Source organism: Salvelinus namaycush, chromosome 19 (assembly GCF_016432855.1).
Source record: "Salvelinus namaycush isolate Seneca chromosome 19, SaNama_1.0, whole genome shotgun sequence".
NCBI lineage: Eukaryota > Metazoa > Chordata > Actinopteri > Salmoniformes > Salmonidae > Salvelinus > Salvelinus namaycush.
The window spans coordinates 17,561,278-17,588,270 of NC_052325.1; the positions used below are offsets into that span (position 1 = coordinate 17,561,278).

General features: G+C 42.4%; 1 protein-coding gene across 1 annotated transcript in view; it reads left to right on the plus strand.

The window, feature by feature from the left end:
* Positions 1–26,993, plus strand: part of LOC120064205 (SEC14 domain and spectrin repeat-containing protein 1-like) — an 82,347-nt gene that overhangs the window by 21,408 nt on the left and 33,946 nt on the right. The window contains exons 5-6 of the mRNA XM_039014604.1: positions 3,906–3,996; positions 9,423–9,536. Of these exons, the coding sequence (XP_038870532.1) occupies positions 3,906–3,996; positions 9,423–9,536 (205 nt within the window). The remainder of the gene's footprint in view (positions 1–3,905; positions 3,997–9,422; positions 9,537–26,993) is intronic.

Here is a 26,993-nt window from a genome sequence, read left to right on the forward strand (position 1 = left end):
TGGTCATTTATGAACATTTGAACATCTTGGCCATGTTCTGTTATAATCTCCACCCGGCACAGCCAGAAGAGGACTGGCCACCCCTCATAGCCTGGTTCCTCTCTAGGTTTCTTCCTAGGTTTTGGCCTTTCTAGGGAGTTTTTCCTAGCCACCGTGCTTCTACACCTGCATTGCTTGCTGTTTTGGGTTTTAGGCTGGGTTTCTGTACAGCACTTCGAGATATTAGCTGATGTATTGTCACGTTCCTGACCTGTTTTCTGTTGTTTTTGTATGTGTTTAGTTGGTCAGGGCATGAGTTGGGGTGGGTAGTCTATGTTATGTGTTTTCTATGTTGGGTTAAGGTGTTGCCTGATATGGTTCTCAATTAGAGGCAGGTGTTTGACGTTTCCTCTGATTGAGAACCATATTAAGGTAGGCTGTTCTCACTGTTTGTTTGTGGGTGATTGTCTTCCGTGTCTGTGTATGTCGCACCACACGGGACTGTTTCGTTGTCGTTCGTGTATGTAGTCTGTTCCTGTTCGTGCATTCTTCGTATTTTGTAAGTTCTCTAGTCCAGGTCTGTCTACATCGTTTATTTGTTTTGTAGTTTGTTGAAGTGTTTTCGTGTTTCGTCTTTACTTTAATAAATATCATTATGTCTTCATCACCCGCTGCGCCTTGGTCCGCTCATTCACCACAAGACGACCGTTACAGAATCACCCACCAACAAAGGATCAAGCAGCGGTGTAACGGGAGAAAGCAACAGCGCACGAAGGAGGAATGGACATGGGAGGATGTTTTGGACGGCAAGGGTTGCTACACATGGGAGGAGATCCTGGCTGGAAAGGATCGCCTCCCATGGGAACAGCTGGAGGCGATTAGGAGAGCAGAGGCAACCGGAGAGAGGAACCGGCGTTATGAGGGTACGCGACTAGCACGGAAGCCTGTGAGTCAAAGCCAAAAATTTCTTAGGGGGGGGGGGCTACAAGGGAGTGTGGCGAAGTCAGGTAGGAGACCTGCCCCAACTCCTCGAGCTTACCGTGGAGAGCGAGAGTACGGGCAGACACCGTGTTACGCAGTAGAGCGCATGGTGTCTCCTGTACGTGTGCATAGCCCGGTGCGGGTTATTCCACCTCCCCGCACTGGCAGGGCTAGATTGGGCATTGAGCCAGGTGCCATGAAGCCGGCTCAACGCGTCTGGTCTCCAGTGCGTCTCCTCGGGCCGGCATACATGGCACCAGCCTTACGCATGGTGTCCCCGGTTCGCCTACACAGCCCAGTGCGGGTTATTCCACCTCCCCGCACTGGTCGGGCTACGGGGAGCATACAACCAGGTAAGGTTGGGCAGGCTCAGTGCTCAAGGGAGCCAGTACGCCTGCACGGTCCGGTATTTCCGGCGCCACCTCCCCGCCCCAGCCCAGTACCACCAGTGCCTACACCACGCACCAAGCCTCCTGTGCGTCTCCAGAGCCCTGTACGCACTGTTCCTTCTCCCCGCACTCGCCCTGAGGTGCGTGCCCTCAGCTCGGTACCTCCAGTTCCGCTACCACGCACCAGGCCTATAGTGCGCTTCGAGAGTCCAGTGTGCCCTGTTCCTGCTCCCCGCACTAGCCTTGAGGTGCGTGTCTCCAGTCCGGTACCACCAGTTCCGGCACCACGCACCAGGCCTATTGTGCGCCTCAGCAGGTCAGAGTATTCCGTCTGCCCAGCGTCGTCTGAGCCATCCGTCTGCCCAGCGCCGTCTGAGCCATCCGTCTGCCCAGCGCCGTCTGAGCCATCCGTCTGCCCAGCGCCGTCTGAGCCATCCGTCTGCCCAGCGCCGTCTGAGCCATCCGTCTGCCCAGCGCCATCTGAGCCATCCGTCTGCCCAGCGCCATCTGAGCCATCTGTCTGCCACGAGCCATTAGAGCCGCCGGTCTGTCCCGAGCCATTAGAGCCGTCCGTCAGTCAGGAGCTGCCAGAGCCGCCAGCCAGTCAGGAGCTGCCAGAGCCGACAGCCAGTCAGGAGCTGCCAGAGCCGCCAGCCAGTCAGGAGCTGCCAGAGCCGCCAGCCAGTCAGGAGCTGCCAGAGCCGCCAGCCAGTCAGGAGCTGCCAGAGCCGCCAGCCAGTCAGGAGCTGCCAGAGCCGCCAGCCAGTCATGAGCCGCCCTCCAGTCATGAGCCGCCCTCCAGTCATGAGCCGCCCTCCAGTCATGAGCCGCCCTCCAGTCATGAGCCGCCCTCCAGTCATGAGTCATGAGCTGCCCTCCAGTCATGAGCTGCCCTCCAGTCATGAGCTGCCCTACAGTCCGGAGCTGCCCTACAGTCCGGAGCTGCCACTCAGTCCGGAGCTGCCAGTAGTCCAGAGTTGTCCCTCTGTCCTAAGCTACCTCTCTGTCCGGAGCTACCTCTCTGTCCTGAGCTACCTCTCTGTCCTGAGCTACCTCTGTCCTGAGCTACCTCTCTGTCCTGAGCTACCTCTCTGTCCTGAGTTGTCTCCTCTATTTAGGAGAGGCCTTGGTGAAGGTTCCTGGACCATGGTCGGGGGCGAGGGTCACCACTCAAGGGACGCTAAGGAGGGGGACAAAGACAATGGTGGAGTGGTGTCCTCGTCCTGCGCCGGAGCCGCCACCGCGGACAGATGCCCACCCAGACCCTCCCCTTGAGTTTTAGGGGTGCGCCCGGAGTTCGCACCTTGAGGGGGGGGGGTTCTGTCACGTTCCTGACCTGTTTTCTGTTGTTTTTGTATGTGTTTAGTTGGTCAGGGCGTGAGTTGGGGTGGGTAGTCTATGTTATGTGTTTTCTATGTTGGGTTAATGTGTTGCCTGATATGGTTCTCAATTAGAGGCAGGTGTTTGACGTTTCCTCTGATTGAGAACCATATTAAGGTAGGCTGTTCTCACTGTTTGTTTGTGGGTGATTGTCTTCCGTGTCTGTGTATGTCGCACCACACGGGACTGTTTCGTTGTCGTTCGTGTATGTAGTCTGTTCCTGTTCGTGCGTTCTTCGTATTTTGTAAGTTCTCTAGTCCAGGTCTGTCTACATCGTTTATTTGTTTTGTAGTTTGTTGAAGTGTTTTCGTGTTTCGTCTTTACTTTAATAAATATCATTATGTCTTCATCACCCGCTGCGCCTTGGTCCGCTCATTCACCACAAGACGACCGTTACATGTATGAAGGGCTATATAAATAAATTTGATTTAATTTGATGGTATTCGCAGGCATAAGCTACTGACAACGAACACATTTGCTTTTTATCGATAGCAATTTGAATTCACAAAAATAACGTGACGAGATCCTGAGGCCCATTGTTAGGCCCATTTTTTAAAGGTATTTGTGACCCACAGATACATATCTGTATTCCCAGTTATGTGAAATCCATAGATTAGGGCCTAATTTATTTATTTCAATTGACTGATTTCCTCATATGAACTCTAACTCAGTAAAATCTTTGAAATAGTTGCATGTTGCATTTATTTATTTGTTCAGTATACTGTACATTGAGTTAAGGATAGGTGGCTGATAGGTGGCTCCATTGCCTTTGAAAAAGCACTTGTGTAGCAACAATATTGTATACTCATTGGCCTCTCAGCGTTCAATTTGGATTGAACTAGTTCTGCTACATTAGTCTGTAGGAGAGATGACCAAAATAATATGCTAAGAAGGATCATGCAATGTAAGCTTATGTCTCCTGCATGATGATCACACACTTTCTGTTCAGTATTTACCTTGGCTTTATGGTCCTCTGTGGCTCAGTTGTTAAGAGCGTGGCACCAAGGTTCTGGGTTCAATTGCTGTAGGCATGCTTGCTTCATCTGCATATATGATACTGTCTTATTTAAGAGCCAGATTGGGATCCTTGGTGTCAGATTCATGGAGCAAGAGCACACATTATTACAGGTAGACGTAATCACCATGTTTTTTTTCTATCTTCTCTCCTCTCTTCAGTGACAAGTGTAAAGCAAGAGGCTTCACAGTCATCGTGGATGGACGGAAGTCTCAGTGGAACATAGTGAAGACGGTGGTGCTCATGTTGCAGGTAGGAACTGATAGAAGAAAGGGTTCATGTTGCAGGTAGGAACAGATCATCAGCGCAGATGTGTTCCTTTAAGGATAAAACCACAGTTTACCCCCACACTGCAGCGAGATGAGAAGTCCATATTTCTGTGTATCAAATAGAAGAACGCCTGTCTAACTACTGCCTTTGGAATGTATAGTGGAATACATTACAGTCATATAGAGTGAATACTAATAAAATCATCTACAATTTGACAGAATGGGCAAATATAGGGCAAAGACATGGAGTTTATTGCAGTCAGTCAGTCGCTACTGTCTGTGTTCTACTCTGCATAGAAACAGTCAGGAGATTATAGCCGTCTGCTATAACAGATTCTTGATCACACACACACCCAGGCTAGATAGGAAGATGATTCCAATACCATGCTTTGTTGTACAAAAAATACTGTCTGTAGGGGAGGGTGTGGTAAGGTTGGTCGATATGGCCTAAAAATCGATTCACGATATATATAGATTTAAAAAAAAAAATGCTTTCTCTAAATAAGCTTTGTTGCACAATTAAAGATAAATATACTGCATTTCAAACACTCAGGAATAATCTAATGAATTCAGGGCTTGTAAAATTATATCTAGGCTAAATATAAGCCTTCCACTACCACTAATCGTTTAATTATTTTATCAGAATAGTTTAACCTGCTTTTTTTTGCAATAATCACTAATCTGGCTTTCACATCTGTCTATGAACATGATTTATTTTTAACAAATTTAACCAGAACCATGCACATCCACTAATAATGACCTTCTGGTAGCAGTAGTAGTGAATTTAGGTATGGGCGACACGGGCAGCCACCCAGGGCAGCACGGGGCGCCCGTACAAACATTTTTGGAATGGGTACATTTGCGCAATCGGTTTTCTATCGCTTATATGCACGTCACATTAATGATATCATGTCACCGTGTTTACAATTAACAATTAACCTTGTCGGAGTGGGCGCACTGATTCTAGTTTGTGAGCTACTGCCTGGGAAGGTCTCCCACTCAGAAGTACGAGATGGGGAGGGGGCGGGGGTAGGTTGACCTCAGGTCTTCCCACTGGAAGCCCGAGGTAGGGAGAGCGGGGGAATCTATCAATTAGCGCTCCTGTAACGGTTTTCGTCATCGGATGAGGAAGAATCGGAAACAAAGCGCAGCGTGGTAAGTGTTCATGATATTTATTGAAATCTGAACACTGTAACAAAATAACAAAGAGAATAACCGAAACCGAAACAGTCCTCTAAGGTGCAAAACACTAAACAGAAAATAACTACCTACAAAAAAACTGTGGGAAAAAACTACCTAAGTATGGTTCTCAATCAGAGACAACGATAGACAGCTGCCTCTGATTGAGAACCACACCCGGCCAAACACAAAGAAATACAAAACATAGAAAATGAACATAGAATACCCACCCAAATCACACCTTGACCAAACCAAAATAGAGACATAAAAAGCTCTCTACGGTCAGGGCGTGACAGCTCCTCTAACTTTGTACAGTACTAAAACCAGTCACACTGTGAAATGCTACCAAATAAACCACAATTCAGTCATAATACTGTGAATATATAGTTTCACAGACATACTGTTGCATTTTTTTCTGGTTTGTGCGAAATTGTTAAGAATAATATAAAACCAGTCTGCACACCACCAAGGTGAATTGGTTTAGTCTTGAGTCTTGGTTGACAGTGTTGGGGGATGGGTAATGTAGTCTTGACTCTTGGTTGACAGTGTTGGGGGATGGGTAATGTATTGATGCTCCAGTGCCAAATCAACACAAATGGATAAGAAAAGGTCTTAAGTAATCAGTTTAGGAAAAATGTGAAAGAAGAAGAGGAGAAATGCGCAAAAGATAAAGGTATGTAGCTACTTAAAATACGTCTATATTATGCTGATATTCTGTATATTTTGTGATATATTGAGTCCTTTGGGGTGCGTTGAAAGGGGAGTTCGCCCAGGGAGCCATACAAGCTAGAACCGCTACTGGGTAGCAGGCATTATAGAAATGTAACACAGGTCTCATAAACAATCTCTCGAGCACAAGCCCACGTGCTAGTGAGTAGCCAGCTAATCTGTATATTTCAAGTCTAGCCACCTTGGATGTATTTGCTTGCTAATAAGGTAGAACAGTTGAACTGTTATGAATACACCCTCCTGTCTGTCTCCAACTGTTTAAACAACATAGCCTGTTCACTTTGTTTAGATGTTGAAATCAAGTGGCCTACCTGGATAAGAAGATGCTTATTTCTCAGAATGAGAACGCGTTGCCAATTCCTTATATAAATGTGACTTTTTATCCTCATTGCACATTTTTAAAACACAGACTAGACAGCTGCTAGCACATAACAGTCTGTGGCTAAAATGCTGCTAGCATACATCATGTTACCGGAAACTGGTACCGGAAATGCTGTTAGCAGAAACTAAGCATACATTTCCCAAAATCATGTTCATTGATACTCCTGTTTTAGTATGGTCTGCTCTGTTTTACATTTGGGGAGTTGAGACATAAAAAGGGTATCGTTAAAAAAGTTAAGTTCTTGTCTATTACAGTAAAATATCTCAATGTGTTCCGGTGTCCATATGACCGATTCTGTTGGACCAAACCTCAAATGCAAATATCAAGTTGAAACTGCTTATGGTCAGAGAGGAAGAAGTGATCTTTTAGTAGAGCCCTGCACTGGCGTGAATTTTAAGCCCGAGTCCTACCCAGGCCTGCGACATTCAGGCCCTACCCTACCCAGGTCCGATTGCATCTAATAGATTTAAAGCCTGGCCCGGCCCGAAACCCGAAATAACCTCCTCTATTAGTAAATCCATTAGCTGCTCCTCTCTTTCTGTCACTTTCTGTCTGTGAGCAGGCAGGTCATGGCGCTCTGAGTCTGAGTATCTATAGCAACGGCTCGGCTTAGGCTGCTCTGCTCAAGGATGAGACATGAGAGAGCAGTGAGCTGTTAGCTACTTTTTGCCGCTCTTAACTCAAGGAACATTATTATTTTCTGTGAAATAATCTCTCCTGTTTTATATTTGACGAGGTTGAAGCACTTCTGGCATCATGTTATAATCTTAGTCAGATATGACTGTACTGTGCAGCAGAGCACGAGAAAATGGCTCAGCTTCAAAATGTTTCTGATCAATGTAGTGATACCCGACCCCTGCCCGTACTTTAGTTATTGATGAAAAACAGCCCCTACCCTTCCCAACCCATTGTATAATGTCGGGCTCGGGTCGGGTTGCAGAGCTCTAATCTTTCATCGTGGTTGTTCTGAGTGGCAGGGGGAGGGGCTTGGTGTCTGTGTGTGAGTGGGAAGGTGCACACAGCACAGATGGAGTGAAGGAGACGAGGCCAAAAAGACAAATGGCACAAAAAAATGATACAGGCATTTGGAACATCACGCTAAGACATTAATTCAAATTAATTCGATATAACGCCCAGCCCTAGAGTGAGGATATAAAAATACTTTCACATGATGATGTGTTCTGTTCCCAATGGCCTATTTAACAATGTTCAGTAGATTTAACCCTTTAAAACCCATGACTCCTTATATTTAATTATCCCTGTGAATATTCATGATTGTAACGATGTAGCCATTTCCTGCAGTCAAATGACCTAGTGGCCCCATGGGTGGAATGTTATTAATATTTTTCATAATTTCATAATTCATAAACATTTATGTTTTTAAATGCAGAAAACCCGGTGTTTCTATGTCAAGCAGTTTTGTTATATTTCAGTCTTCTGTGATGTATATAAAGTATAATATTGGGATTCAAACTCAAAATTGAATAAATGTCAACTCTATATCTTTTTTTAAGTTCATAACCATGTGTGTGAGGTGTATAGTTTTGTTTCAAAGTAGATTTGTTTAAGACTACCAAGAAGCACTCTGTGTGACCCTGATTTATCCCATTGCAGTAAAAGGCTAATGATTAATTAGCACAGTATACAATAGAGGAGCAGATGTCTGAGTGAGAAGCAGACAGACGTGGACATGAAGTTGCCACAGGGGAACCATCTCGGCCTACCTCTACCACATTAACAGCTCTCTGCCAATCAGAACGTGACAAAGAGCCTTGGAGGAGAAATAAAATTGTGGTCCCAACCCAGATGTTGCATTCTGTCTGTGCCATAAAACATTACAGTGATGAGCTATGTAGTTAAATATGGTGCAATATGCATTATGCATGGTCCCTGACAAATAAAATCAAATAATAAAAGAAATAGACATCTCAGATCAAATCCATCCCTAGCAGTCAAGTGAAAAGTAATTAAGACAAAAGGGAATCTAAGCTGATTACGTTTGAAGAAGAGTAGTCTAATCGATCTCCTGACTGGGCTGTGTAATTTCTCCATCTGCCTAATTATGCCTTTAAACAATGTTTCCCCCTGAAGTTCAGGCTCTGGTTTGGGCTCATTAGGGAAAACTGTAGCCAAACATTTGACAACTAAAAATGTGCATTTCGTATTGGACAAGTCCAGCTTGTCCCTGCTGTTTCAGTCAGTGTTGTCCATTTGATGCCTAATGAACATGACCCAGGCTCTGACCTCCACCCACTTTGCAGTGTGGCCTATGTCAGCAGACAGACTGAGCTCTGTTTGTCTCTGCTGTAGTCTGCAGTCTGCCTGCCCCGGACCTGGGTTCAAATACTATTTGAAATTATTTCAAATATTTTAGCTGTGCCTGGTTGAGCTTCCTTTGCTTAATGAACCAATAGTAGAGTCTCAAAACTGGCAGGCTAGGCAGGCGAGAGCAAACGCTCAAGGTATTTTAAAGATTTCAAATACTATTTGAACCCAGTCTGCATTCTGCCCTGACCTGGTTTTGTCACTGCAGATTGGCTATACAGTCCCCTGCTATCTATAGACCTCTGCAGAAACAGGACCAGAATAGATATGATGACAGTATGAAATATACATTCTGTCTGACACACTAATCTTCCTGCCACTGTCTGGGGAAATTCCTGCAGGATTTCATGAAAACTGTGATGCACTACAGGGTTATATATATTATATATATATTTTTACACTCTTAGAAAAAAGGGTTCCAAAGGGTTCTTCGGCTGCCCCCATAGGAAAACCCTTTTTGGTTCCAGGTAGAAAGAACTATTTTGGGTTCCATGTAGAACCCTCTGTGGAAAGGGTTTTTGCATGGGTAAAATGGTTCTTCAAAGGGTTCTCCTTTGGGGACAGCCGAATAACCGCTTTATGTTCTAGATAGCACCTTTTTTTTTTGATAAAGAGTGTACCAGTGTCATTCAATTTGAAAGTCTGCTTACAAATATCTTATAAACCATCAGTAACTGTATGTTAACATAACATAAACCTATCTGTTTATTTCTGTGTCCAATAAACCACCCAAAGCCTATACCATTTTGCTAAAGAAATACTATTTAATTTTGATATCATCCCATTTTCTGTAGAATGTCATTCCAGCAGAGGTGTCCCTGGTGTGTGTGGTGAAGCCTGATGAATTCTGGGACAAGAAGGTCACTCATTTCTGCTTCTGGAAGGAGAAGGACAGACTAGGCTTTGAGGTGAGTGTCTTGTCTCTATCTCACTTTCTCCTTCTCTCTCTCTACCCCTCTTCTTGCTCCTCTCTCTCTCTCCACATCTCTCCCTCTCTTTCTCCCCCCTCACTCTCTCCTAATAATGTTGTATCTCTGAGCAGCAGAATCCTATCCGCCTTCAACTCCCAGAGGGACAGATTATGACCAGAATTGAATTTACTTTCCTTCACAAACCAATGATTTTTATGTTGGTGGTTGGGCGGCATACAAATTGAAAGAGATAGAGAGATGATGCTTTTTATTTTGCTTCAGTCAGTATTATATTTGGCCTTGTGTTGTGAACCCCTTCAGCAATGCTGTTCTTTATCTTGGGCCCAGATCTGTTGGTGCTATATAGCCAACACATTTGATTGTTGTTATTGCAATGGCTAGTGATTTTCTGATGATTTTTTGTGCTTGTGTGCTCTACAACAGCCCTCAAATATATCCTATCAATCACCAACATACCCCAGAGGAATTGCTGACCATATGCTATAGACCACTAGGCAAATTAAGCTCTCTGTCAATTGCGGCTGATAGATAGATGACCAAGGTCTGTTGTGGTAGACAGCATGGCAGCATTATACTTTTTTAAGTGCACTGTGTGGTGATTTAGAAGGTAGAACTTTATTGCAGTAAGTCACCATTGTCTCAGAGCTAGATTAATATGACTTATTAAATATTCATGCATCGTGTTCCATTTCAACCTCCCATATGGCTTCTGTCATCTCTTCCTATACCCCCTGAAGGATTTAAATTAGTAGAGGGGTGGGACACACACTCCTCAAGTTTCTATCTTTGTTTTCTAAGATGGGAGAGATGTAGCTAGTATTCCTTGTTTATATTTTAGTGCTAGAAGCCCCTTCACAACAGAGTGATAGTAATGGAAGTATGGCGTATGTGTCAGGATCCGGTGTGAGAAACAGTCACTCAGTAAACTGAGCCACTAATAGTCGGCAGAACCCAGAAGATGAGGCAGACACAGCAGTACTAGAGACGGTGGTTTAATAAAGTAAAAAGGAAAAAATCTTCAGGCAAAAAATAAAAATCCACAACGTCAAAAGTAATATCCAAGAGAAAAAATGTATATCCTCTAAGACACAAGGAAAATCCACAAAGTGGTAACAACAGCAGGGAAAAAACAAACCTCAAAAGAATAATCAAAAATAAACAAGAACAAAACTAGAGTACCTCAAGAAAATCCAACAAGAGAAACAAATGTTCACAGCATGGCTGGGGCAGGGTGCTAACATACAAACACAGAGCAAAGAACTGAGGAACACTAAGGGTTTAAATACTTTCAAGGGAAATGAGGCACAGGTGCAAATAATAACTGGAACAAGGGAAAAAACAAAAGGGTAAAAAAAGCACAATGGGGGCATCTAGTGACCAAAACCTGAACTATCCTGGCCAAATCATGTATGGATATCAAAGCATGTATGGATACATGCTAGTTTGTCTGATAGTAATGGAAGTATGGCGTATGGATACATGCTAGTTTGTCTGATAGTAATGGAAGTATGGCGTATGGATACATGCTAGGTTGTCTGATAGTAATGGAAGTATGAAGCAGGAATACCTGGTAGTAGTAGTTAGTCTGACTTTCTGTCTACAGTATGGTCTCCTTCAGCGTTCACTAACACTGTCATCATGTTGCTTGGCAACAGTAATGTATATCAAGAGCAGATGCAGGCTGCAGTATAACATTACTGTCTTCAGCATGTCAGCCCAGTGTGTGTGTGCGCGTGTGTGTGTGACCGTGTGTGCGTGCCTTAGTCTTTGTGAGTGTTTATATATGTAAGTGTGTGTGTGGAAAGAGTGTCCCGGAACACACTAATCCAGAGACTGCTCAGTAGAGGTCTTTCTTGTTGTTTTTGCTCCAACAGTTCCGTGTTGATCTGGACCAGCAGTTCCTTCTAGTTCTTCCTCACTATAACATGTCTGTGTTGATCTGGACCAGCAGTTCCTTCTAGTTCTTCCTCACTATAACATGTCTGTGTTGATCTGGACCAGCAGTTCCTTCTAGCTCTTCCTCACTATAACATGTCTGTGTTGATCTGGACCAGCAGTTCCTTCTAGCTCTTCCTCACTATAACATGTCTGTGTTGATCTGGATCAGCAGTTCCTTCTAGCTCTTCCTCACTATAACATGTCTGTGTTGATCTGGACCAGCAGTTCCTTCTAGCTCTTCCTCACTATAACATGCTTGTGTTGATCTGGACCAGCAGTTCCTTCTAGTTCTTCCTCACTATAACATGTCTGTGTTCATCTGGACCAGCAGTTCCTTCTAGCTCTTCCTCACTATAACATGTCTGTGTTGATCTGGACCAGCAGTTCCTTCTAGCTCTTCCTCACTATAACATGTCTGTGTTGATCTGGACCAGCAGTTCCTTCTAGTTCTTCCTCACTATATATAACTCCCCTGCTAGACCAGATGGCTCTGTTGGATGGCTGAGGTGGTCAATTTATTGGCATTGGAAATGAAAGGGAATTGGGGGGAAATACTTGGAAATTAAAGTTGACCTACTTTAGTTTAGACAGGGTAGATCGGGTGCTTGTATTCATCGAACTTTACTATTGAGGTGTTGAGAATTAAATATCTTTGAACTTTGAATTAAGTGGTTGGCTGACCTGTATGGCATCTACTACCCAGAACCAATCTGGCATGAATACCAGAGTATATGTGTCACGACTTCCGCCGAAGTCGGTCCCTCTCCTTGTTCGGGCGGCGTTCCGCGGTCGACGTCACCGGCCTTCTAGCCATCGCCGATCCACTTTTCATTTTCCATTTGTTTTGTCTTTGTCTTACACACCTGGTTTCAATTCCCCAATTACTTGTTCATTATTTAACTCTCTGTTCCCCCATGTTTGTTTGTGAGTAACTGTTTGTATGTAATACGGTCCGTTATGTGGGCATGCTTTATTGTATTGTATTTGTCTATTTTGAGTAAATTACGTTTAATTACTCATATCTGCTGTCCTGCGCCTGACTCCTCTACACAAGCGACACACAGACAACATTACAATATGGGAATGTAACAGGGCATGAAAACCCTGTAGAAGCAGTGAAGTCTCCCTCGTAGTGCCTGCCACCTCAATCTCAAAAGACTAGCTATTTGGCTTGTTTTGACACGCATTGCATTGCAAATCACCTTGCACTATAAATCAGTCAGTCACAATTTACCCACAATATATAATGGATTTGATGATCTCGAACATGGCCATTCTATTTTGAGGGGACACAATCTTGTGTTCATGTAATAATCTCACAGTTAGACAAAGTAACACTTGTGGTAGAGACTAGAGAGCTGACTCACTGACTCACAGCTAAACAATACTGCCACTAGTTTTAAACCCTCTGCTTGATCTGCCTTTCAATTTCAAAGTATACCATTTAAGATTGTGAGCTCACTCAAAATGCCTCTCGATCTACATTTCAGTTTCAAAGCACTTCGATTAGGATTCTGAGCTGAGCTTCCACCCCAGAGCACATACAGTGGGGCAAAAAAAGTATTTAGTCAGCCACCAATTGTGCAAGTTCTCCCACTTAAAAAGATGAGAGAGGCCTGTAATTTTCATCATAGGTACACTTCAACTATGACAGACAAAATGAGAAAAAAAAATCCAGAAAATCACATTGTAGGATTTTTAATGAATTTATTTGCAAATTATGGTGGAAAATAAGTATTTGGTCACCTACAAACAAGCAAGATTTCTGGCTCTCACAGACCTGTAACTTCTTCTTTAAGAGGCTCCTCTGTCCTCCACTCGTTACCTGTATTAATGGCACCTGTTTGAACTTGTTATCAGTATAAAAGACACCTGTCCACAACCTCAAACAGTCTCTCCACTATGGCCAAGACCAACGAGCTGTCAAAGGACACCAGAAACAAAATTGTAGACCTGCACCAGGCTGGGAAGACTGAATCTGCAATAGGTAAGCAGCTTGGTTTGAAGAAATCAACTGTGGGAGCAATTATTAGGAAATGGAAGACATACAAGACCACTGATAATCTCCCTCGATCTGGGGCTCCACGCAAGATCTCACCCCGTGGGGTCAAAATGATCACAAGAACGGTGAGCAAAAATCCCAGAACCACACGGGGGGACCTAGTGAATGACCTGCAGAGAGCTGGGACCAAAGTAACAAAGCCTACCATCAGCAAGGGCATTGAAGATGAAACGTGGCTGGGTCTTTCAGCATGACAATGATCCCAAACACACCGCCCGGGCAACGAAGGAGTGGCTTCGTGAGAAGCATTTCAAGGTCCTGGAGTGGCCTAGCCAGTCTCCAGATCTCAACCCCATAGAAAATCTTTGGAGGGAGTTGAAAGTCCGTGTTGCCCAGCAACAGCCCCAAAACATCACTGCTCTAGAGGAGATCTGCTTGGAGGAATGGGCCAAAATACCAGCAACAGTGTGTGAAAACCTTGTGAAGACTTATAGAAAACATGTGACTTCTGTCATTGCCAACAAAGGGTTTATAACAAAGTATTGAGATAAACTTTTGTTATTGACCAAATACTTATTTTCCACCATAATTTGCAAATAAATTCATTAAAAATCCTACAATGTGATTTTCTGGATTTATTTTTCTAATTTTGTCTGTCATAGTTGAAGTGTACCTATGATGAAAATTACAGGCCTCTCTCATCTTTTTAAGTGGGAGAACTTGCACAATTGGTGGCTGACTAAATACTTTTTTGCCCCACTGTATTTGAAAAGTGTCTCAGAGTAGGAGTGTTGATCTAAAAGGAAAAAATGATCCTAGATCAACACTCCTGCTCTGAGATGTTTTTCAAGTACTGGCCCTGGGGGTGTAAGCTCAGCTCACATATTAAAGAGGTGGTTTCATGTACAAATGTCTCTATCCAGATGTAATTGATACATACTGGGCTGTGCCAGAGAAGGGAAGGGTCTGTTTTCACTTATGATTTTCTTTCTGCTTCTCTTCTCTTTTGGAGGTGTGGCTAAAGTGTTGCCCAATCTGCCATCCCAATTTTCACTATAACCATCAGACTGTTTTCTTCCTTGGTCTTTGGAAGCTAATCACCATATTAATAAATGCACTTGTGAACAGAAAACGTGTGTCTGTGCGAGCCACGTGTGTGTGTTACCTGGCCTTGTTAGTCATATCCCACTGGGCACAGACTTCAATTCAACATCTAGTATGTATCAAGGAGTCAGTCAGTCTGCGTGTGGGGAATAATCAGAATTAAAATCATGTATTGATCATGTGTTGCTTTCTCTGCAGCACGATGATGACTATGTGTGTGCATGCATCTGTGTTGTGTTCCTGTGTGTGTGTATCCGGGAAGAGACCAAAGCAAGGCAAACCGTGACATAACATTAGCATTATGATTCCTCTAACTATGTAGTCCTTCAGGGTTGATTCCTCTAACTATGTGGTTCTTCAGGGTTGATTCCTCTAACTATATAGTCCTTCAGGGTTGATTCCTCTAACTATATAGTCCTTCAGGGTTGATTCCTCTAACTATATAGTCCTTCAGGGTTGATTCCTCTAACTATGTAGTCCTTCAGGGTTGATTCCTCTAACTATATAGTCCTTCAGGTTTGATTCCTCTAACTATATAGTCCTTCAGGGTTGATTCCTCTAACTATATAGTCCTTCAGGGTTGATTCCTCTAACTATATAGTCCTTCAGGGTTGATTCCTCTAACTATATAGTCCTTCAGGGTTGATTCCTCTAACTATATAGTCCTTCAGGGTTGATTCCTCTAACTATATAGTCCTTCAGGGTTGATTCCTCTAACTATATAGTCCTTCAGGGTTGATTCCTCTAACTATGTAGTCCTTCAGGGTTGATTCCTCTAACTATATAGTCCTTCAGGGTTGATTCCTCTAACTATATAGTCCTTCAGGGTTGATTCCTCTAACTATGTAGTCCTTCAGGGTTGATTCCTCTAACTATATAGTCCTTCAGGGTTGATTCCTCTAACTATATAGTCCTTCAGGGTTGATTCCTCTAACTATATAGTCCTTCAGGGTTGATTCCTCTAACTATATAGTCCTTCAGGTTTGATTCCTCTAACTATATAGTCCTTCAGGGTTGATTCCTCTAACTATATAGTCCTTCAGGGTTGATTCCTCTAACTATATAGTCCTTCAGGGTTGATTCCTCTAACTATATAGTCCTTCAGGGTTGATTCCTCTAACTATATAGTCCTTCAGGGTTGATTCCTCTAACTATGTAGTCCTTCAGGGTTGATTCCTCTAACTATATAGTCCTTCAGGGTTGATTCCTCTAACTATATAGTCCTTCAGGGTTGATTCCTCTAACTATGTAGTCCTTCAGGTTTGATTCCTCTAACTATATAGTCCTTCAGGGTTGATTCCTCTAACTATATAGTCCTTCAGGGTTGATTCCTCTAACTATATAGTCCTTCAGGGTTGATTCCTCTAACTATGTAGTCCTTCAGGGTTGATTCCTCTAACTATATAGTCCTTCAGGGTTGATTCCTCTAACTATATAGTCCTTCAGGGTTGATTCCTCTAACTATATAGTCCTTCAGGGTTGATTCCTCTAACTATGTAGTCTTTCAGATTGATTCCTCTAACTATATAGTCCTTCAGGGTTGATTCCTCTAACTATGTAGTCCTTCAGGGTTGATTCCTCTAACTATATAGTCCTTCAGGGTTGATTCCTCTAACTATATAGTCCTTCAGGGTTGATTCCTCTAACTATATAGTCCTTCAGGGTTGATTCTTCTAACTATATCGTCCTTCAGGGTTGATTCCTCTAACTATATAGTCCTTCAGGGTTGATTCCTCTAACTATATAGTCCTTCAGGGTTGATTCCTCTAACTATATAGTCCTTCAGGGTTGATTCCTCTAACTATATAGTCCTTCAGGGTTGATTCCTCTAACTATATAGTCCTTCAGGGTTGATTCCTCTAACTATGTAGTTCTTCAGGGTTGATTCCTCTAACTATATAGTCCTTCAGTGTTGATTCCTCTAACTATATAGTCCTTCAGGGTTGATTCCTCTAACTATATAGTCCTTCAGGGTTGATTCCTCTAACTATATAGTCCTTCAGGGTTGATTCCTCTAACTATATAGTCCTTCAGGGTTGATTCCTCTAACTATATAGTCCTTCAGGGTTGATTCCTCTAACTATATAGTCCTTCAGGGTTGATTCCTCTAACTATATAGTCCTTCAGGGTTGATTCCTCTAACTATATAGTCCTTCAGGGTTGATTCCTCTAACTATGTAGTCCTTCAGGGTTGATTCCTCTAACTATGTAGTCCTTCAGGGTTGATTCCTCTAACTATATAGTCCTTCAGGGTTGATTCCTCTAACTATATAGTCCTTCAGGGTTGATTCCTCTAACTATATAGTCCTTCAGGGTTGATTCCTCTAACTATATAGTCCTTCAGTGTTGATTCCTCTAACTATATAGTCCTTCAGGGTTGATTCCTCTAACTATATAGTCCTTCAGGGTTGATTCCTCTAACTATATAGTCCTTCAGGGTTGATTCCTCTAACTATATAGTCCTTCAGGGTTGATTCCTCTAACTATATAGTCCTTCAGGGTTGATTCCTCTAACTATGTAGTTCTTCAGGGTTGATTCCTCTAACTATATAGTCCTTCAGTGTTGATTCCTCTAACTATATAGTCCTTCAGGGTTGATTCCTCTAACTATATAGTCCTTCAGGGTTGATTCCTCTAACTATATAGTCCTTCAGGGTTGATTCCTCTAACTATATAGTCCTTCAGGGTTGATTCCTCTAACTATATAGTCCTTCAGGGTTGATTCCTCTAACTATATAGTCCTTCAGGGTTGATTCCTCTAACTATATAGTCCTTCAGGGTTGATTCCTCTAACTATATAGTCCTTCAGGGTTGATTCCTCTAACTATGTAGTCCTTCAGGGTTGATTCCTCTAACTATGTAGTCCTTCAGGGTTGATTCCTCTAACTATATAGTCCTTCAGGGTTGATTCCTCTAACTATATAGTCCTTCAGGGTTGATTCCTCTAACTATATAGTCCTTCAGTGTTGATTCCTCTAACTATATAGTCCTTCAGGGTTGATTCCTCTAACTATATAGTCCTTCAGGGTTGATTCCTCTAACTATATAGTCCTTCAGGGTTGATTCCTCTAACTATATAGTCCTTCAGGTTTGATTCCTCTAACTATATAGTCCTTCAGGGTTGATTCCTCTAACTATGTAGTTCTTCAGGGTTGATTCCTCTAACTATATAGTCCTTCAGTGTTGATTCCTCTAACTATATAGTCCTTCAGGGTTGATTCCTCTAACTATATAGTCCTTCAGGGTTGATTCCTCTAACTATATAGTCCTTCAGGGTTGATTCCTCTAACTATATAGTCCTTCAGGGTTGATTCCTCTAACTATATAGTCCTTCAGGGTTGATTCCTCTAACTATATAGTCCTTCAGGGTTGATTCCTCTAACTATATAGTCCTTCAGGGTTGATTCCTCTAACTATATAGTCCTTCAGGTTTGATTCCTCTAACTATGTAGTCCTTCAGGGTTGATTCCTCTAACTATGTAGTCCTTCAGGGTTGATTCCTCTAACTATATAGTCCTTCAGGGTTGATTCCTCTAACTATATAGTCCTTCAGGGTTGATTCCTCTAACTATATAGTCCTTCAGTGTTGATTCCTCTAACTATATAGTCCTTCAGGGTTGATTCCTCTAACTATATAGTCCTTCAGGGTTGATTCCTCTAACTATATAGTCCTTCAGTGTTGATTCCTCTAACTATATAGTCCTTCAGGGTTGATTCCTCTAACTATGTAGTCCTTCAGTGTTGATTCCTCTAACTATATAGTCCTTCAGGGTTGATTCCTCTAACTATATAGTCCTTCAGGGTTGATTCCTCTAACTATATAGTCCTTCAGGGTTGATTCCTCTAACTATATAGTCCTTCAGGGTTGATTCCTCTAACTATATAGTCCTTCAGGGTTGATTCCTCTAACTATATAGTCCTTCAGGGTTGATTCCTCTAACTATATAGTCCTTCAGGGTTGATTCCTCTAACTATATAGTCCTTCAGGGTTGATTCCTCTAACTATATAGTCCTTCAGGGTTGATTCCTCTAACTATATAGTCCTTCAGGGTTGATTCCTCTAACTATATAGTCCTTCAGGGTTGATTCCTCTAACTATATAGTCCTTCAGATTGATTCCTCTAACTATGTAGTCCTTCAGGGTTGATTCCTCTAACTATATAGTCCTTCAGGGTTGATTCCTCTAACTATATAGTCCTTCAGTGTTGATTCTTCTAACTATATAGGCCTTCAGGGTTGATTCCTCTAACTATATAGTCCTTCAGGGTTGATTCCTCTAACTATATAGTCCTTCAGTGTTGATTCTTCTAACTATATAGGCCTTCAGGGTTGATTCCTCTAACTATATAGTCCTTCAGGGTTGATTCCTCTAACTATATAGTCCTTCAGGGTTGATTCCTCTAACTATATAGTCCTTCAGGGTTGATTCCTCTAACTATATAGTCCTTCAGTGTTGATTCCTCTAACTATATAGTCCTTCAGTGTTGATTCTTCTAACTATGTAGTCCTTCAGGGTTGATTCCTCTAACTATATAGTCCTTCAGTGTTGATTCTTCTAACTATATAGGCCTTCAGGGTTGATTCCTCTAACTATATAGTCCTTCAGGGTTGATTCCTCTAACTATATAGTCCTTCAGGGTTGATTCCTCTAACTATATAGTCCTTCAGGGTTGATTCCTCTAACTATATAGTCCTTCAGTGTTGATTCCTCTAACTATATAGTCCTTCAGGGTTGATTCCTCTAACTATATAGTCCTTCAGTGTTGATTCCTCTAACTATATAGTCCTTCAGGGTTGATTCCTCTAACTATATAGTCCTTCAGGGTTGATTCCTCTAACTATATAGTCCTTCAGGGTTGATTCCTCTAACTATATAGTCCTTCAGGGTTGATTCCTCTAACTATATAGTCCTTCAGGGTTGATTCCTCTAACTATATAGTCCTTCAGGGTTGATTCCTCTAACTATATAGTCCTTCAGGGTTGATTCCTCTAACTATATAGTCCTTCAGGATTGATTCCTCTAACTATATAGTCCTTCAGGGTTGATTCCTCTAACTATATAGTCCTTCAGGGTTGATTCCTCTAACTATATAGTCCTTCAGGGTTGATTCCTCTAACTATGTAGTCCTTCAGGGTTGATTCCTCTAACTATATAGTCCTTCAGGGTTGATTCCTCTAACTATATAGTCCTTCAGGGTTGATTCCTCTAACTATATAGTCCTTCAGGGTTGATTCCTCTAACTATATAGTCCTTCAGGGTTGATTCCTCTAACTATATAGTCCTTCAGGGTTGATTCCTCTAACTATATAGTCCTTCAGGGTTGATTCCTCTAACTATATAGTCCTTCAGGGTTGATTCCTCTAACTATATAGTCCTTCAGGGTTGATTCCTCTAACTATGTAGTCCTTCAGGGTTGATTCCTCTAACTATATAGTCCTTCAGGATTGATTCCTCTAACTATATAGTCCTTCAGGGTTGATTCCTCTAACTATATAGTCCTTCAGGGTTGATTCCTCTAACTATATAGTCCTTCAGTGTTGATTCCTCTAACTATGTAGTCCTTCAGGGTTGATTCCTCTAACTATATAGTCCTTCAGGGTTGATTCCTCTAACTATATAGTCCTTCAGGGTTGATTCCTCTAACTATATAGTCCTTCAGGGTTGATTCCTCTAACTATATAGTCCTTCAGGGTTGATTCCTCTAACTATATAGTCCTTCAGGATTGATTCCTCTAACTATATCGTCCTTCAGGGTTGATTCCTCTAACTATATAGTCCTTCAGGGTTGATTCCTCTAACTATATAGTCCTTCAGGGTTGATTCCTCTAACTATATAGTCCTTCAGGGTTGATTCCTCTAACTATATAGTCCTTCAGGGTTGATTCCTCTAACTATATAGTCCTTCAGGGTTGATTCCTCTAACTATATAGTCCTTCAGGATTGATTCCTCTAACTATATAGTCCTTCAGGGTTGATTCCTCTAACTATGTAGTCTGTCAGGGTTGATTCCTCTAACTATGTAGTTCTTCAGGATTAATTCCTCTAACTATATAGTCCTTCAGGGTTGATTCCTCTAACTATATAGTCCTTCAGGGTTGATTCCTCTAACTATATAGTCCTTCAGGGTTGATTCCTCTAACTATGTAGTCTGTCAGGGTTGATTCCTCTAACTATGTAGTTCTTCAGGATTAATTCCTCTAACTATATAGTCCTTCAGGGTTGATTCCTCTAACTATATAGTCCTTCAGGGTTGATTCCTCTAACTATATAGTCCTTCAGGGTTGATTCCTCTAACTATATAGTCCTTCAGGGTTGATTCCTCTAACTATGTAGTCCTTCAGGGTTGATTCCTCTAACTATATAGTCCTTCAGGGTTGATTCCTCTAACTATATAGTCCTTCAGGGTTGATTCCTCTAACTATATAGTCCTTCAGGGTTGATTCCTCTAACTATATAGTCCTTCAGGGTTGATTCCTCTAACTATATAGTCCTTCAGGGTTGATTCCTCTAACTATATAGTCCTTCAGGGTTGATTCCTCTAACTATATAGTCCTTCAGGGTTGATTCCTCTAACTATATAGTCCTTCAGGGTTGATTCCTCTAACTATATAGTCCTTCAGGGTTGATTCCTCTAACTATGTAGTTCTTCAGGGTTGATTCCTCTAACTATATAGTCCTTCAGGGTTGATTCCTCTAACTATATAGTCCTTCAGGGTTGATTCCTCTAACTATATAGTCCTTCAGGGTTGATTCCTCTAACTATATAGTCCTTCAGGGTTGATTCCTCTAACTATATAGTCCTTCAGGGTTGATTCCTCTAACTATGTAGTCCTTCAGAGTTGATTCCTCTAACTGTATAGTCCTTCAGGGTTGATTCCTCTAACTATATAGTCCTTCAGGGTTGATTCCTCTAACTATATAGTCCTTCAGGGTTGATTCCTCTAACTATGTAGTCCTTCAGGGTTGATTCCTCTAACTATATAGTCCTTCAGGGTTGATTCCTCTAACTATATAGTCCTTCAGAGTTGATTCCTCTAACTATGTAGTCTTTCAGATTGATTCCTCTAACTATATAGTCCTTCAGGTTTGATTCTTCTAACTATATAGTCCTTCAGGGTTGATTCCTCTAACTATGTAGTCTTTCAGATTGATTCCTCTAACTATATAGTCCTTCAGGGTTGATTCCTCTAACTATATAGTCCTTCAGATTGATTCCTCTAACTATGTAGTCCTTCAGGGTTGATTCCTCTAACTATATAGTCCTTCAGTGTTGATTCCTCTAACTATGTAGGCCTTCAGGGTTGATTCCTCTAACTATATAGTCCTTCAGGGTTGATTCCTCTAACTATGTAGTCCTTCAGGGTTGATTCCTCTAACTATATAGTCCTTCAGGGTTGATTCCTCTAACTATATAGTCCTTCAGGATTGATTCTTCTAACTATATAGTCTTTCAGGGTTGATTCTTCTAACTATATAGTCCTTCAGGGTTGATTCCTCTAACTATGTAGTCTTTCAGATTGATTCCTCTAACTATATAGTCCTTCAGGGTTGATTCCTCTAACTATATAGTCCTTCAGGATTGATTCTTCTAACTATATAGTCCTTCAGGGTTGATTCCTCTAACTATATAGTCTTTCAGATTGATTCTTCTAACTATATAGTCCTTCAGGGTTGATTCCTCTAACTATATAGTCTTTCAGATTGATTCCTCTAACTATATAGTCCTTCAGGGTTGATTCCTCTAACTATATAGTCTTTCAGATTGATTCCTCTAACTATATAGTCCTTCAGGGTTGATTCCTCTAACTATATAGTCCTTCAGGATTGATTCTTCTAACTATATAGTCCTTCAGGGTTGATTCCTCTAACTATATAGTCCTTCAGGATTGATTCTTCTAACTATATAGTCCTTCAGGTTGATTCTTCTAACTATATAGTCCTTCAGGGTTGATTCCTCTAACTATATAGTCTTTCAGATTGATTCCTCTAACTATATAGTCCTTCAGGGTTGATTCCTCTAACTATATAGTCTTTCAGATTGATTCCTCTAACTATATAGTCCTTCAGGGTTGATTCCTCTAACAATGTAGGCCTTCAGGGTTGATTCCTCTAACTACAGTTGAAGTCAGAAGTTTACATACACTTAGGTTGGAGTCATTAAACCTCGTTTTTCAACCACTCCCCAAATTTCTTGTTAACAAACTATAGTTTTGGCACGTCGGTTAGGACATGTACTTTGTGCATGACACAAGTCATTTTTCCCAAAATTGGTTACAGACAGATTATTTAACTTATAATTCACTGTATCACAATTCCAGTGGGTCAGTAGTTTACATACACTAAGTTGACTGTGCCTTTAAACAGCTTGTAAAATTCCAGAAAATGATATCATGGCTTTAGAAGATTCTGATAGGCTAATTGACATAATTTGAGTCAGTTGGAGGTGTACCTGTGGATGTATTTCAAGGCCTACCTTCAAACTCAGTGTCTCTTTGCTTGACATCATGCGAAAATCAAGTCCCCAGAAAAAAAATTGTAGACCTCCACAAGTCCTGTTCATCCTTGGGAGCAATTTCCAAACGCCTGAAGTTGCCACGCTCATCTTTACAAACAATAGTACGCAAATATAAACACCATGGGACCATGCAGCCGTCATACTGCTCAGGAAAGAGACGCGTTCTGTCTCCTAGAGATGAACGTACTTTTGTGCGAAAAGTGCAAATCAACCCCAGAACAACAGCAAAGGACCTTGTGAAGATGCTGGAGGAAACAGGTACAAAAGTATCTATATCCACAGTAAAACGAGTCCTATATCAACATAACCTGAAAGGCCGCTCAGTAAGGAAGAAGCCACTGCTCCAAAACCGCCATAAAAAAGCCAGACTACGGTTTGCAACTGCACATGGGGACAAAGATCGTACTTTTTGGAGAAATGTCCTCTGGTCTGATGAAACAAAAATAGAACTGTTTGGCCATAATGACCATCATTATGTTTGGAGGAAAAAGGGGGAGGCTTGCAAGCCGAAGAACACAATCCCAACCGCGAAGCATGGGGGTTGCAGCATCATGTTGTGGGGGTGCGTTGCTGCAGGAGGGACTGGTACACTTCACAAAATAGATGGCATCATGGCATCATGAGGAAGGAAAATGATGTGGATATATTGAAGCAACATCTCAAGACATCAGTCAGGAAGTTAAAGCTTGGACGCAAATGGGTCTTCCAAATGGACAATGACCCCAAGCATACTTCCAAAGTTGTGGCAAAATGGCTTAAGGACAACAAAGTTAAGGTATTGGAGTGGCCATCACAAAGCCCTGACCTCAATCCTATAGAAAATGTGTGGGCAGAACTGAAAAAGCGTGTGTGAGCAAGAAGGCCTAAAATCCTGACTCAGTTACACCAGCTCTGTCAGGAGGAATGGGCCAAAATTCACCCAACTTATTGTGGGAAGCTTGTGGAAGGCTACCCGAAACATTTGACCCAAGTTAAACAATTTAAAGGCAATGCTACCAAATACTAATTGAGTGTATGCAAACTTCTGACCCACTGGGAATGTGATGAAAGAAATACAAGCTGAAATAAATCATTCTCTCTACTATTATTCTGACAGTTCACATTCTTAAAATAAAGTGGTGATCCTAACTGACCTAAGACAGGGAATTTTTACTCTGATTAAATGTCAGGAATTGTGAAAAACTGAGTTTAAATACACTGCTCAAAAAAATAAAGGGAACACTTAAACAACACAATGTAACTCCAAGTCAATCACACTTCTGTGAAATCAAACTGTCCACTTAGGAAGCAACACTGATTGACAATAAATTTCACATGCTGTTGTGCAAATGGAATAGACAAAAGGTGGAAATTATAGGCAATTAGCAAGACACCCCCAATAAAGGAGTGATTCTGCAGGTGGTGACCACAGACCACTTCTCATTCCTATGCTTCCTGGCTGATGTTTTGGTCACTTTTGAATGCTGGCGGTGCTTTCACTCTAGTGGTAGCATGAGACGGAGTCTACAACCCACACAAGTGGCTCAGGTAGTGCAGCTCATCCAGGATGGCACATCAATGCGAGCTGTGGCAAGAAGGTTTGCTGTGTCTGTCAGCGTAGTAACCAGAGCATGGAGGCGCTACCAGGAGACAGGCCAGTACATCAGGAGACGTGGAGGAGGCCGTAGGAGGACAACAACCCAGCAGCAGGACCGCTACCTCCGCCTTTGAGCAGGAAGAGCACTGCCAGAGCCCTGCAAAATGACCTCCAGCAGGCCACAAATGTGCATGTGTCAGCATATGGTCTCACAAGGGCTCTGAGGATCTCATCTCGGTACCTAATGGCAGTCAGGCTACCTCTGGCGAGCACATGGAGGGCTGTGCGGCCCCACAAAGAAATGCCACCCCACACCATGACTGACCCACCGCCAAACCGGTCATGCTGGAGGATGTTGCAGGCAGCAGAACGTTCTCCACGGCGTCTCCAGACTCTGTCACGTCTGTCACATGTGCTCATGTGCTCAGTGTGAGCCTGCTTCATCTGTGAAGAGCACAGGGCGCCAGTGGCGAATTTGCCAATCTTGGTGTTCTCTGGCAAATGCCAAACGTCCTGCACGGTGTTGGGCTGTAAGCACAACCCCCACCTGTGGACGTCGGGCCCTCATACCACCCTCATGGAGTCTGTTTCTGACCGTTTGAGCAGACACATGCACATTTGTGGCCTGCTGGAGGTCATTTTGCAGGGCTCTGGCAGTGCTCTTCCTGCTCAAAGGCGGAGGTAGCGGTCCTGCTGCTGGGTTGTTGCCCTCCTACGGCCTCCTCCACGTCTCCTGATGTACTGGCCTGTCTCCTGGTAGCGCCTCCATGCTCTGGTTACTACGCTGACAGACACAGCAAACCTTCTTGCCACAGCTCGCATTGATGTGCCATCCTGGATGAGCTGCACTACCTGAGCCACTTGTGTGGGTTGTAGACTCCGTCTCATGCTACCACTAGAGTGAGAGCACCGCCAGCATTCAAAAGTGACCAAAACATCAGCCAGGAAGCATAGGAACTGAGAAGTAGTCTGTGGTCACCACCTGCAGAATCACTCCTTTATTGGGGGTGTCTTGCTAATTGCCTATAATTTCCACCTTTTGTCTATTCCATTTGCACAACAGCATGTGAAATTTATTGTCAATCAGTGTTGCTTCCTAAGTGGACAGTTTGATTTCACAGAAGTGTGATTGACTTGGAGTTACATTGTGTTGTTTAAGTGTTCCCTTTATTTTTTTGAGCAGTGTATATTTGGCTAAGGTGTATGTTAACTTCCGACTTCAACTGTAGTCTTTCAGGGTTGATGTTAGTGGTGTTTTTTGATGGAGTATGTGTTTAGCATCCTACGGCTAACCTTGCGGATGTGTGCAAGGGGCTGGTAGCCTTCCAGTATGGGTTTCTGCTTTCAGCTTGTGACAAACACAAACACACCAGTCAGGTCTCTGCAGTCAGGTCTCTGCAGTCATGTCTCTGCAGCGTCTGATGCGGTTGGTCGGAGCTAGGATGTATTATGTTCATGTTCACCATACCGGCGGTATTTTTGGTGTGATTTAAAGGTAGAGTATGACATTATGTAAAGCTTTAATTTGATTAAAACAAACCATCCATATTAGGGTAGACTACTGAGAATTTGGGATACAGAGGGTTCACTCGTATTTGGGCTTAAGCTCTCTCTTATCCCTTTATACATTTTGATGTTGCAGCAGCTCTCACTTTAATCTTCTCTGGTGAGGGGAGTATAAGTGATTTCTCTGTGTACAGGTTAGGATGCGTAATATCTGATATTCACTGAGTAATATTCAAAGCATAGACTGGTGATGAAGCACATCATAGTAATAAGACAAGACATATTTTTTTCACTTTACACTCATTGGTACCCCATTTCTACTCCAAACAACCAGGTATGGCTGCCAGATAGATCAGTTACATCTCAACAAAACACACCCACACATGACATCAGACAGGCAGATATCAAAATATCTATGGGTGAAAAGCTACAGCCCCATAAGTGATGACGAGAAGTGAAGTTATTTGGAAATCCTGATGAAAATATTTTCCTTCTCTCTGACAGGAAGTAACCAGGTTGTGTTCGTGTAGAGGTCAGAAATATTTCCTAGTGCTGTCTATCCCAGGTGGTGGTAGGCTGACTCGCTGTGCTCATCACACCTGCATTCAAACACTATTTGAATTTATTTTAGATACGCTAGTGCAATCGAACCAATAGAATATTTGCAAAACTGCAAACTCCAGCCAGGCTAAAGCAAATGCTCAAAGTATTTGAAATATTTGCAGTAGTATTTGAACCCAGGTCTGGTGTTTCTCTCATCTGTATGGACAACTGTTACCTCTTATCCACAT